Source organism: Lemur catta, chromosome 17 (assembly GCF_020740605.2).
Source record: "Lemur catta isolate mLemCat1 chromosome 17, mLemCat1.pri, whole genome shotgun sequence".
In the NCBI taxonomy this organism is placed as follows: domain Eukaryota; kingdom Metazoa; phylum Chordata; class Mammalia; order Primates; family Lemuridae; genus Lemur; species Lemur catta.
The window spans coordinates 2508799-2522462 of NC_059144.1; the positions used below are offsets into that span (position 1 = coordinate 2508799).

The window sequence follows — 13664 nt, forward strand, 5'->3', positions numbered from 1 at the left end:
AGGATCAGAAATGCCCAGCTTAGTCGGAGAGGCCCAGGGAAGGCTTCTGAGGAGGGATTGTTTTTTGGGGGGGAGGGGGCTGGGGTGGAGGATGAGGAGGAGTCCATTCCTCCCCACCCTGCAAAGTGACTAGAAATGGGGCAAAGGCTTGAAAGAGCATCTTCATAATAAAACATGCGATGAGATGCCGTGTATGTGTTAATGAACACACACGCCAAAAGCCACGTTTATGAGCATCAAGTACAGTGAAAGTGTAGGAAGGTAAACTGGGGTGAGACACTGAGCTCACAGGGACGGGCAGAGGGGACGAACTGCCGGGGCACATGACAGAGTCCAGCTTAACCCACAAGGTTTGGTGTTTTAAATGCAAAAAAAAAAAAAAAGATCCACGTCATGGATCCACAGGTGTTTAATATTATCATCTATCTATGGTGCAGGATTTTTTTCATCGGTTAAAGAAATAATTTTTAGAAAGAGACTAGGGTTGGGGAGGTGGGACGAAGGTGACAGGACGGTGAGACAAGATGGTGAGGCAGGACGGCAGGGGCCGGACTTGGAGCTGCCTGGAACCCCTGCCAGCTGCCCTTCCCTGGGAGGGTTCCTGAACAGGCGGGGGAGGGCTCACGGGAAGATCTGAGGTTTATGCCAATAACTCGCCCAAGTGTGGAGGGTGGACAGGGAGATGGAGAGACCCGTGGGGGGTTGTGAAATGGCCCAGATGGTGACATAGAGGGATGCCAGCGATTAGAGCTCACTGGGGCCAGTGGGACCACGGGGGCAGGGGCATGTCTGGAGCTTGCCTGGCTGAGGCGAGACGGCTTGAAGGCAGCAGGTGTGTCCCAAGACTGTGTGTAGGGGTGCGTGTATGTGTGCAGTGTGTGTGAGTTTATGTGTTCATGCCTGTATATGTGTCTGTGTCCGTGCATTCATGAGTGTTATGTGCGTGCATGTCTGTGTGTATGTACAAGTCTATGTGTGTGTACACGTGTGTGTGTGCGTGCACACACGTGATCTGAGAGTTCCCATCTCTGGATCTCTTCTGTGTCTGGCGGGAGGTGTGGGGGAGGGGCAGAGGGCGGCCCAGGCCCTCCGCGGGGTCCCGCCATCACCCATAACCCCAGTGTGGTTCTCGGCTTCAGGAACTGTACTGCAGCACCGTAGACACTTTCCAGAAGTTTGCGGACGTCCTGTTCCTTGAGAGGCTCCCGGGCGTGACTGGCCTCCCCCGGGCGGAGTGTGACTGCTTGAGACAGGAGGTGCGGGAGGACGCCGCCCGGCAGCTGGGGAAGTCGGACCGTTTCCGGAGGCAGCAGTGGCAACTCTTCCAGGAGCTCCTGCAGCGAGAGCAGCAGGTGTGTGCGCGTCGGAACCGGGCGTTTGGGAAACGGGAAGAGTGGGGGGAGACCTTGCGTTTGCTGGGCCCCACGTGCCTGCTGCAGACGCTCCCGAGAGATTCCGCCGCCCGTGTTTCACGGCAGCCCGCCGGGGTGGGATCAGAGAGCGGGACCGTCATCTCCCATGGTAGGACGTCAGGAGATGATGCCTTATGCCATCAGTCAAGACAGAGCAGCAAAGCACGGTTTTAGAACAAGAGAAATCAATAGCAAACAAACGGCGGCAGAAAGGAAGGTGGTTGGGGGAGGGGGCGCCTGTTTTTTCGTGAAAGTCATTTGCTTATTAAGACCATGGATCTATGCTGTGGACAGAATCGTGGTCCCTCACAGATGTCCACGTCCTAATCCCCAGCCCCTGGGCACACATCCCCGCACGTGGCAAAAGGCCCTTTGCAGATGGGATTAAGTTAAGGGTCTGGAGACTGGGAGAAGATGCCGGGTTACCCAGGTGAGCCGGTGTAATCGCAGGGCTCTCCGAGGCCCGGAGCTGGGGAGGGGATGCTATTGGCAGAGTGGTGTGCCCAGGAGCCTGGGCATGCGGCTGTGCCCAGAAGCTGGAAAAGGCAAGGACGGATTTCGCCTAGAGCACGACCCAGCTGACACCTTGACTTTAATCCATTAAGACCCATTTCAGACCTCTGACCTCCAGAACTCTACGATGATAAATTTGTGGTGTTCTAAGCCATAGTTTGTGGCAATGTGTTACAGCAGGAATGGGAAACTACTACAATACTCATTGATTTTATTTTTAAAAAATTAAAAACCATGAAATAAAAGAAGGGACTTCCAAATTCCTCATCCACCAACACTGCCCACGTTTCGTTTCTCCCCTGCCTCTGCCCTCGAGAGGCTGTAAAACTAACATGCTCAGCGGCCCGGCATCCTTTGCAAATAGCGGAGGCTGGCTGACGCTGCTCGGCCTGTGAGACAGGGCGCGGCATCTGCGAGGGGCTTCTCTTTCCTAATGCAAACACCAGGTCTTGCTCTTCCTGCCTCTCTCCCCGACAGACAGCCCGCGTGAGGACAGAGGCTGGTGTGCTCAGTGCAACAAAGTCCTGGAGGGCCTGAGTTCCTGGCGGTGGCGCTGGGCCACTGTTGCAGCCCCAGACTGCCCCCCCCCCCCCGGTGCTTATTGTCAGAAACAACCAGCCGGGCGCGGTGGCTCACGCCTGTAATCCTAGCCCTCTGGGAGGCTGAGGCGGGTGGATCACTCGAGGTCAGGAGTTCGAGACCAGCCTGAGCGAGACCCCGCCTCTACTAAAAATAGAAATAAATTATCTGGACAACCAAAAATATATATAGAAAAAATTAGCCGGGGCATGGTGGTGCATGCCTGTAGTCCCAGCTACTCGGGAGGCTGAGGCAGGAGGATCGCTTAAGCCCAGGAGTTTGAGGTTGCTGTGAGCTAGGCTGACGCCACGGCACTCGCTCTAGCCCAGGCAACAAAGTGAGACTCTGTCTCAAAAAAAAAAAAAAAAGAAAGAAACAACCCCTGTTTCTTTATGTGGGGTTTTCAATTAGTTACAGAAGACCCCTCTGACTGATGCATCTAAAAGAGGTTTTCTAAAGCAATTCGTTGGAGCTATAGAAAGTATGAAGTAAATAGAGGAAAGTGTCATGCAAACACATGGCCACTGCCTTGTCACAGGTAACTGGACTGTCTCCTGCATTTGGCTGTGAGTTCCTTGAGGGCAGCACCCTGATTTCGTATTTACACCCCTTATTCAGATCCCAGTGGCTGCAATGCAGTAAGGGTTCGGGAAAATTTTGTTGCATTTCCGGCAACAATAATGCAGCTTTGGAAATTATTGCAGGGTCACCTTGACCTTGTATTCTGCCAGAGGATCTAAATGAAGCTGAATTCATCCAATTTGCACCAAATTGTGGGCCCCAGACCAATTAATTTATAGTCTCTTGGGAGGCAGGAGGACCATCAGTGGCTTAGAAAGCTCACCAGGTGGGTCTAACGTGCCTCCAATGTGGACTCACCAAGCGAGGGGGAGGGCCTTCTGGAGACCACCGTGGTTTTGCAGCCGGGTCCCTAACCTCGGGAGCTCACGGCGTGGGTTTGAGCCAGAGCAGACACATCAATGGGCTGTGCGGCTTTAGCCAATTAACTGAGATCCTGCAACTCTGTGATTTTGCACAATGTGCTAAGTGTCTGAGAGCCCCAGCTTCTTTGTGAAAACAAGAAGTCAAAATACCCAGCAAGTTGCTGTGAGGTGATGCCACTTAAGACCTTTTGCACAGTGTCCATTGAATCATTTAACAGTATAAAAAAAAAAAAAGAAAAACAAAAAAAAACAGTATAGACAGTGAAAAATCCAGAATTTCATTTCCAGTAAAACACCTGTGGTTCATCTAAAACTCTCTGATTATGAATCTTAAGTTATTAATATTTTAGGTAAATATGAGACTATGCATAGCTCTGGGTTTTTATTTATTTATTTATTTATCTACTTTGTGAGCATATGATTGTGCATTTTCCTTGGCATGTGGGGAATGTTTTCAAGATGAGTTTTGCATTCAAGAAGCAAGCAGAAGAGCCAATCATCAACTGATTAAATAAGTATGATCCAAGACTGTTTCTCAAAGTGTATATGTCATAAATAATTTACTGATCGCTTAATTGCCTTAAATTACCACGAGATACTTAGAGATCCGCGTTCTCTTCCCTTGCCATCTTTCCTTGTCAATGACAAAAATGAGAATGAACTTTCTAGCTTTGGATGAAGGTTAGTCCTGAAAAGCACCAGCACACCCAGACCGAGAATCACCTTTCCCACATTGTTTTCTGTCAAAAAGGCCTTGGTGGTTTCATACCGTGTTGCTCAGGAAAGTTGTTAGAAATTGTGGAGTTTGTGAATCACACGATGAGGACAGGTTTTCATTTCTCAAAGTTTAATCCCACTTTAACGCAGGTGTCTGGGCCTCTCCCAGTCCACCTGTGGTAGGCGGCCTAACGGCCCCAAAGAGGTCCACACCATGGCCCCTAAATCCTGTGAATGTGTTGGGTTACAAGGCCAAACGGACTTTGCAGAGTCATTAAGGATCTTGGGATGGGGACATGCTTATCTGGCTGGGCCCAAAGTCAGCACAAGGGTCCTTATAGGTGGAAAAGGACTCATGAGGGTGTCAGAGCGATGCTGTGGCAGAAAGACCCAGCCAGCCACTGCTGGGCGGGAAGACGGAGGGAGGGGCTGTGAGCAGGGGAAACGCTGGGGCTGGGGGAGGGGGGGGGAAGCCATCGTCCTCCCCTGCCCTGCAAGGCCCATCACGGCAGGACCCAGCAGCCCGGACTCAGCCTGCCCGTTCCCACCCTGGCTCGCCCCCCAGCCTCGCCAGCCCCCTGTGTCCCTCTGGCTCCCCGGGCATGCTGCGGCTTCACCGTCCTGCTCCAGGTCCTTTCACAAGGCCTGCCCTGACCTCGCTTTTTATAACTGCAATGCCTTGCTCGTCCTCAGCGCCCTGGTGTTGCCTCAGGTGCTGACTGCGGAGCCCACCTGTTCCTGGAGGGCACTGCCAAACCTCAGCACCTACCAGGCCAGCGACCGTCCGTGCCCTTCCCTTCGCCCTGTACAATATGCGAGTTTAAAACAAAGTGTGACCTGCAAGCAACGACCAGCATGAGCACTTTGACCCTGGAAGCCACCTGCTGCTGCTGGATTTCAGCGTCTCTGGGCCTGCACCGGACCGTGTTGAAGAGGCTCGTGTGGCAATGGCAGGGGCCATCTGCCCGATGACCTTGGTCTTCCTGATCTGCATTGAATCCTGTTGCCAGTTTTATCTGCACTCCCAAAACACACAGCGAAGACCCCCGAACCATTTAGTGACATTAATTCACCTTTTAAAGAATCAAGACTGTGTAGAATTTTCTAGAATGTTCTGGTTTCCCAAGCACTTTGATAGATTATGGAGCGAGAGGCTGACTTTACCCAAATGTGCCAGGTGACAGTGTGGCTTTGTGAGATTTCATGCACGTGTGACGCATCACAATGCCCGGGAGGGCTCAGTCCAGGCCGCGGTTCTCTCGTATTCTGAGTGCAGCTGCACCCCTCCAGGCGGATGGAGGCGTAGCCTTTCCACGCACGCGTGGGGGACGGAGGGCTCCCGCCCTGGTGATGGGAGCGTCAGGAACGCGGTGCAGTTAGGAGAGAGTTGAGCTTTGGAGACAGACAGACGTAGATTTCAGTCCCTGCTTCACTATTTATTGGTTGTGCAGCCCTGGACCTAACAGGATTTTCACAGATAAAGCCTCGTTGAAGATGAGCTAACATCCAGAATCACTGAACACACAGGGCACCGTCCACCTAAGAGTTTGCACACACGCCAGCGCATGTTCAGACCACAGCAAGCTCCCAGGAATTCAGATGAAGGCATTATTAGCAAGTGTGTGTAAAGTAAGCTTTTTAAACCAATAGAAAAAGAACAAATAGGCCAGGCCTGGTGGCTCACGCCTGTAATCCTAGCACTCTGGGAGGCCGAGACAGGAGGATCACTCAAGGTCAGGAGTTCAAGACCAGCCTGAGCAAGACCCCGTCTCTACTAAAAATAGAAAGAAATTATCTGGACAACTAAAAATATATATAGAAAAAATTAGCTGGGCATGGTGGCGCATGCCTGTAGTCCCAGGTACTCTGGAGGCTGAGGCAGGAGGATCGCTTAAGCCCAGGAGTTTGAGGTTGCTGTGAGCTAGGCTGATGCCACGGCACTCACTCTAGCCCGGGCAACAAAGCGAGACTCTGTCTCAAAAAAAAAGAAAAAAAAGAAAAAGAACAAATAGACCCCAAAACAAGACACTATGAAAAAAGATAAGACAGATGAAAAAACATATACTTTTATGAATGAAAATTCTAGGCATGAAAACAGCAATTTAATGGATGAGTTATACAGCAGATTAAATGTGGCTAAAAAAAACTGTGTGAATTAGAATATAAATGTGAGAAACTGGTCCCAGAATGCAGCTCAGAGATTTAAAGACATGAAAAACAGGAAAGAAGGTTAGAGACATGTAGAATGAGAAGCCCTGTAGAAATAGAATGTCTCTAATTCCACGGAAATAGAATATGTCGTCTTCAAGACAGTAAGGAGAACAGAGGGAGTAAGAATACAGGAAATGAGCAACACTGTGGAAGGAGCACTGACGACTCAAACAACACAGACTTCAGACACAGGGCGCAGCCGCAGCCACGAGCAGCCCCCGTGCTGTGGGGACAACACTGGGATTCCACCCCCTGCTGTGCCGGGGGCAGAAGTGTCGGCGTTATTCCTACAAAGCAAGTGTGCAACTTAAACAATGAGCAGTAACCGTGGGGGAGAGAAAGGAGCAACCGCCCATCCGGGAGCTGCCTGGTGCTCCCAGCTGGGCCTGGTGTCCTCCTGTTGAACAGTGCCACAGAGTGTCAACGTCGGACAAGGCCACTCTGTGACCGGCCGTGGCAGAGGGAAACAAAAGCGAGACCACTGCGCAACCATGTCTGAACCAGACATGAACACTGCCCAAGCCCCCAAGTGACCAGACGCCCCGTCCTGGCTGAGAAGAGCAAGGTGGCTTTAGCACCCCCCCTCCCCGACGCCCCTCCCTCTGGATAAGACTGAGGTGCCGGGCAGGACCCGCCTCCCGTCAGCACCGCCCAGAGCCCAGCGGCCCCCTCCAGCCTCCCCTCCTCCAGCCTCCCCTCCCGCGGCCACACCCGACCATCCGGCCTCTAACCCCCCTCACCCGGGTTCCGCAGGGTGCACGTCCCCCTCGCTGCAGAGGGAGGGCCGCCTGCTCGGCACAGGTGTGCTCCTGGTGATCTGTGGAGGGCACCGACAGAGTAAAGTAAGGAGAAGGTACAAGCCCCAAGGTAGAGAATAAAATACGCGATGAAGACTCCCCGGTCCAGGGAGCGCAGGCGGCAGGGCAGTGCGGAGGGGCAGCGCGGTAGCTGGAGAGCGCGGGATCGGCGTGTGGCTGAGTCCAAGCACAGCGTCCGTCACAGCGAGCACAGCAGATCCACTTAGACTGCGGAAAAAGCATCAAAATTTAAATATGCAGTATTATAAGAGACTCGGCTAAGTCACCGTGACACCAAAAGTGCGAAAGCCAAGGAAAGGAAAGGGACACACCAGGCAAATATTAACCGCAAGAAAGGTGTGGAGTGATGCGAACAGCCACTGGGCAGAAAGCGTCCTTTCGGGTGGAGGGGGCCATTCCGTAGCGCAAAGAGACACCGCCTGAGGAAGGTACGACCATTCAGCCTCGAAATACGTAGAGCAAAATTTGATGGACTCGGAAAGAAAGATGAGCAAATTGACATCATAATCCCATCTCACAGAAAACCCGATAACCCGTCAGACCGTGAGTCAGGCCGCGAACATAAGCCCTGCACCCCACGGCAAGCGTGAGCTGACGCTGCTCCGCAGAGGTTCTGTGCGCCACACGGAGAATGCGTGTCTCTATTGAAAGGCCAAAGAACAAATCAACAGATAAACGGTCACATTAAGATTGCTCTGCAGGGTTGCCACGTGCAAAGTCAATATTCAAAACCAGTAGATTTCCTAAAAACCAGCAACACCCTTGATAACATAAAGAACGTCTGCAGAATAAAAGCTATAGGGTGCCTAAAAATAAGCCTGACCAACATGTAAAAGAGCTTAATGGAAAAGTTTAGAAAATGTTTTTGAAGACAAAGACGAGAGAAATGCCACGTTCTTGGTTAGGAAACTCAATTTTGCAAAGATGGCAGTCCTCTCTAAATTAATCTATAAAATCAACCCAATGACAAGAAATTTTTTTTAAAAAAATTTATTTCCTAAATTTAACCAACTTATTCTAAAGGTCACATGGAAAGAAAAACACCCAAGAATAGCTAAGACAGTTTTGAACAAGAGAATAAGGAACGACTTGCCCTAGCAGCTATGATGTTTAATTGCTGTAACCTCAGCAGTCAAAGAGTGTGCAGAAATAAACAGACCGACAGAACAAAATAGCCTGGAAGAAGCTGTGTGAGTATACATTAATTATGTAAGACAAAGTGGCATTATAGGAAAGTCAGGAAAAAATAACTTATTTAATAAACACTGCGAGACAATTACTTATCCATTGATCCAGAGAAAACTAGATCTCTTCCTCACTCCACAGAAAATAAAGTTTAGATATTTTAAGACCTAAATGCAAATATTAATAGGAAAAAATTTAAATTTTTAAAGAAAACACGGGAGAAAATCTTAATGACATCAGGAGCTAAGGGGATTGTTTAAACACGAAACAGAAGGCACAGTGCAGCACAGCGAGGCTGGTGAAATGAGCCCAGACGAGTGACCGCATGCATGCCCTGTCCTCTCTCCGGGGTTTAGGTGTGGATGGAGGAGTGTGCTCTGTCCGCTGTGTTGCAGACACACCTGCGTGAAGACCACGAGAGCACTGTGCGCGGAGTCTTGGGCCGACTTGGCGGCCTCACTGAAGAGTGAGTACAGCTTCCTGGGGGACTGGGGCTTGGAGTCCCCGTGATGCCCTGTGCTCCTCAGAGTCCCATCTCTACGGTGGAGCACTGCCTGCCCACCGGCCTGCGAATGTAGGTGGCCTCACACTTCTCAGCCTCACTTTCCCCATCTGTAAAGTGGGGCTAAGGATACTTACTTCACAGGAGCTTTTTTGAACAGCTTTTTTGAGGTATAATTTACATGTATTTATTTTGAGTATAATTCAGTGATTTTTAGTGAATTTACAGAGTTCTGCACCCATCACCACAATCCAAATTTAGAACATCCCTATCGCCTCAGAAAGGCGATAGGCCTTTCTGCAGTCACTCCTCATTTATTGATCAACTTTTATATTCATTTTTATATTTTTGCTCTATTAGTGCGATATGATCTTCTCTGTTTGCTGAAAAATACTTCTTTTTCCTTATTTCATATGAGAAAAATTATTTTGATAGAACTGTAGCTGTTGAGCCTTTTCGAGGAGGCTGCTTTGGCTGTGCCGCCCGCAGCAGGTGCTCAGCTGTGCGCTGACTCCCGGGGGCAGCTCGAGACAGGGGCATAAGCAGGGCCGGACCAGGGGGACCTGACGAGCCGTGCTGGGGGCGGCAGGGGGATTTGTCTGGCCTGAAAACCTGTGTCTTTCAATTGTGTTAGAGTTTAGTCCATTTGTGTTCAATGTACGTCCTAATGCTGATGTATTTGGGTTTTCATACCGGTTTATGAGAATTCTCAGCCGCTTTCTCTGCAAACCTCCCTCTGCCCTTTCTCTCCCCTCTTCCCGCTGCAGTTCCACACCGGGTAGGCCTTCCCCGTGCCGCACTCTCCGGCCTGCTGGCCGCTTTCTTCATTCTGTCCTCCGCGGTTCCGGCTGGCTCTTTTCTTCCGAGCCGTCTTCCATTCACTCTGCAGCTACGTTTTACGGGCTGCCGAATCCACCTACTGAGTTGTTAACGCCAGTTACTGGGTTTTCAGTTCTAGAATTTTCATTTGATTCTTATAGTTTCCAAGTTATCTGCTTTATCTTATTTAATTTCTTGTGTGTATTAATCATAATTATTGTAAAGTTTGTGTCTGATTATTCTATTATCTGATATCTTGTAGGTATGTTTCTGTTGTCTCTTTTTCTCTTTATTTTTGGATAATTCTTATCTCTTTACGTGTCTGGTCATTTTTATTGCATGACCCTGTGCATGGAAAATTGTGGAGATGACTTACACCTTCCGATGGTGAGATCTTCCTCCGGGGAGGATCCGTCTTCCCTCTAACAGCAGTTGCAGGTGGCGGTAGATTAACTGCACCCATTTGGGGGTTTAGCTGACACAGAACCAGGCCTTTCTGGGAAGTGAGTCCTCATTCCGAGGGGAAAGGCCCCAGGGGGAGGCCGGGCGTGCTGGCCAGGCCTCTCCTGCTTGGTGGACGGGCGCCAGCCCCCTGGTCGGCCTTTCGCCTCTCGGCAAGTCCCTCGAGCTGCACGTGCTGGGCCTCACATAGCTCACTGAGGTGGGAGCTCAAAAACCGCTCAAGATTTCAGTGTGAAATGCGTTGATTTGACAGTTACGTAAGAGCTCGGGCGGCTGTGTGCCGCGGGCAGCCGGGCCGGCGGGGCAGAGTTTTTTTGTTTTTTTTTTTATTTCAGCTCATCATGGGGGTACATAAGTTTAGGTCATATACATTGTCCATGTCCCGCCCATCCCCCCGAGTCAGAGTCCCAAGCGCGTCCGTTCTCATTCTCCAGACATGCGCCTGGCACTCACCATGTAGTCACACCTCCATCCCCTCCCCCCCCACCTCCCCGGGTCAGCCCCTTCAAGCATGACCATTCCCCAGAGGGTGCACAACGCACTCGTCATGTAGGCATACACCCATCCCCTCCCCCCACCCCCCATCCCAGTCTGATATCCAATTGGTATCCTTCCCTGATGTACATTTAGGTTAAAGTGAATGCACCGGCAGGTGTCAAGCAGCGCCAGGTGAGCGCCTGCGTCCACGAGGACAGGCGGCAGACGGCAGACGACTCCAAGCCACTTCCTTCTGGGGAGGCTCCCTGGGGGGCGGGGGCCATTTGGGGAGATTCTCAGGAGCTCGGTGAGGCCGAGCGCGCTGACCCGGCCCCCACCGCCTTCCGCCCAGGTCCACGCGGTGCATCCTGCAGGGCCACGACCTGCGGCTGCGCTCGGCCCTCCGGAGGCTGGATCTCCGCGGCAGCTCCCTGGCCGCCCTGGCGCAGATGAGGCTGTCGGGGAAGAAGCGGCTGCTCCGGGAGCTGCGCGAGCAGCGTGCGCTGGAGCAGGCGTCCTCCCCGTGCCCGGACGAACACCTGTGGCAGCTGCTCAAAGCCCTGGTGAGGCCGGCGCTCCCCGCCCCAGACGGCAGTGCCCAGCTGCCAGCCACAGGCCCCGCCACCTTAACAGCCTCCTGAAGGGTCCCGTCTCCACATACAGTCACCTCCTGAGGTGCTGGGCTCAGGGCTTCTGGAAACAGATTTTGAGGGAGGACAGTGTAATAGGTGGGGACACCGGCTGCCCACTGTAGGGGGCACCCATGTGCCAGAAGGTTCTAGCGTAGGTGCCATTCGGCAATGAGGATCACACTGGAAAATCCGTGTGAAATCAGAGATGGGTGTGGCTGGCATCAGAGACGTGGGCGAAGAGGCCTCTGTAACCCTTCTAAGGCCTGGACAGACTGAAAGAAAGAGTTTGACCATGGAGCTGGGATGGAAACCCAGGCGGCTGAGTCAGGGTCTCCTGCACGCAGCCACCACCCTGTGGGAGCAGCTGTGTCCTCGAGCCGCGAGTCAGGCCCAAGCCCACAGTCCCTTTAGCTCTGCCCAGGAGAGCTCTGGGTGCGCAGGAGGGCTCACCAGCCTGGCACCAACTCCCCTCACTTCTTTCTTTCCTATTCCTACGAGGGCAGCCAGTCCTCAGGAAGGACAGCCAGTCCCCTGCGTGCCCTGCCTCAGCTTCTGGGACATTCTGAGAGACTCAGATCTGCCTTCAAAACCTGGCACTGCTGTGTGACTTTTAGAAAGTTACTTAACTTCTCTGAGTCTTTGTGTTCTCATCTGTCTTAGTGTTGAGGTCTCATGATGTTCTAGAAGGATGAGCAAGGCTCCCCATCTTGTGAGGGAACACAGATGGTACTGGGACACAGTTGGTGCTCAATAATTGCCCTTCTAGAAGAGGGGGAATCTCCAACAGACGCCAGCGCATGCACTGTGTGCTGGTTTTCACAAGCCCAGAGGCCACCTCTTTCCTCCCTTTCTCCATCCCTTTCCCAGTCCTGGGGCCCTGGGCAGGACCAAGCCCGCCCCCTGGTCCTGGCCGGAGCATCTCTGTGCAGGGCAGCATCGTGGCCCCTGCCCGTCCCTTTCTCTCCAGGAGGCCCGTGTCCTGGAGGAGACTGGCAGGCTGGAGGAGGAGGCCCAGCAGACTCGGCTGCAGCTCCAGCAGCAGCTCCTGGCTGAGGCCCAGGAGGTCGGGCAGCGGCTGCAGCAGCACACGGAGCGCGCCATTGGTCAGGCACTGCTGGGGTACGCACGCAACGCGGCCACCAAGAGCCGGGCCAAGGACAGGGATGACTTCAAGGTACGTGCCAACCTCCCATGCCCTGGGACACCGGGCAAGGAGCATCAGGGTGGGATCTGAAAGCTGGCTCTGGGCTTGCAGCACCTGTCATGGACCTCCTGGCCTTGCAGAGATCGCGCGACTTCCCCGAGCCTTGTTTTTCTCACCTGTAGGATGGGATCTTCTCCCCGTAGCCTTCTACGGTGCAGAACCACAGCAACAGGGCGCACTCCCCTCTGCCCGCCTGCGTTGCGTCGTTCTGGTCGCCGGCTCAGCCCTCACCGCAGCCTCAGAGGGACGTGAGGTCCCCCAGAGCCGCGCAGCGGGCAGTGGTGGAACCAGGCCTCTCCCAGGGGGAGACGTGTGCTTTCCTGACACACGGAGGCTTTTCAGAGCTCGTGCCGACAGCTGAGAAGCGCTGCGAGAGTCGGCTCGGCCTGGGCGGGCAGTGGCTCACTGCTCACGCCGACGGCAGTGACCACAGCAGGGGAGGTGCTGTTGCCGCCGCGCTCGAGCCCCAGGGTGTCCCCAACACCCGCACCCAGCTGCCGCGGCCGCCCCTGGCAAGTCGCGCTGCAGACGGCCGGGGTAGGGGTGTGTGGCTGGGAGACACCAGCCGCGTCGCAGGCCGAAGGCCCCCAGGCAGCCCTCGTGTGGTGAGGTGCCGGGGCCTTTCTAGGCACCCTCAGGGGATTCTTTCATCCCGGTAGGGAGTCACCTGCTTACCTGGGCAGCGAAGAGTCTGACCCACATTTCTGTGCCATCTCGTTCTGAATGTATCACGGCTGCCTCAGGTCGTCCAGACATGAGGGCTGTGTCTGGCTGGTGAAACGGGCCTGGCACCTGTTACCCTAAAGGTTTCCAGATCTTACCTAATAATCACTGCTCATTGCATGAAAAGGTAGTAAGATGCAAGGGTGTCCAGTTTTGTCCTCAGCTTCCCAGAGGGACTTTGAGCTGGGATCAGAAAATAAGGATGCCCCCCCCCCCCATTTCACACCTGCAAGAGAGAACACTGTGCTCAGTTTCTAGAAGAATGGACATGTGTTCCACGTTTATTCCCAGAGTACCAGGCCCGCAGTCGGTGCTGTGACAGAGTGGGCCTGGGGGGGGCAGTGTTGCCACCTTCATGGGCTCACGGCCTGCTGGGGGGAGGCTGGGGGGACACGGCCCTGGTGTCCTGGAGAGGTTCTGCCGCGGGGGGGCAGGCAGCGCCTGCGTGGATGAGGCCGGCTGGGAA

At 53.2% G+C, this 13664-nt stretch overlaps 1 protein-coding gene across 5 annotated transcripts in view; it reads left to right on the forward strand.

Moving 5' to 3' along the window:
* EVC (EvC ciliary complex subunit 1) overlaps positions 1–13664 on the forward strand; it is a 71572-nt gene that overhangs the window by 46246 nt on the left and 11662 nt on the right. For 4 of the 5 annotated variants that reach the window (XM_045528357.1, XM_045528358.1, XM_045528359.1 and 1 more), the window contains exons 12-15: positions 1140–1352; positions 8736–8845; positions 10992–11202; positions 12239–12445. In XM_045528357.1, the coding sequence (XP_045384313.1) occupies positions 1140–1352; positions 8736–8845; positions 10992–11202; positions 12239–12445 (741 nt within the window). Of the gene's footprint in view, positions 1–1139; positions 1353–8735; positions 8846–10991; positions 11203–12238; positions 12446–12597; positions 12690–13664 lie in introns of those variants that run through there. The other variant, XM_045528362.1, reaches the window with a different exon arrangement.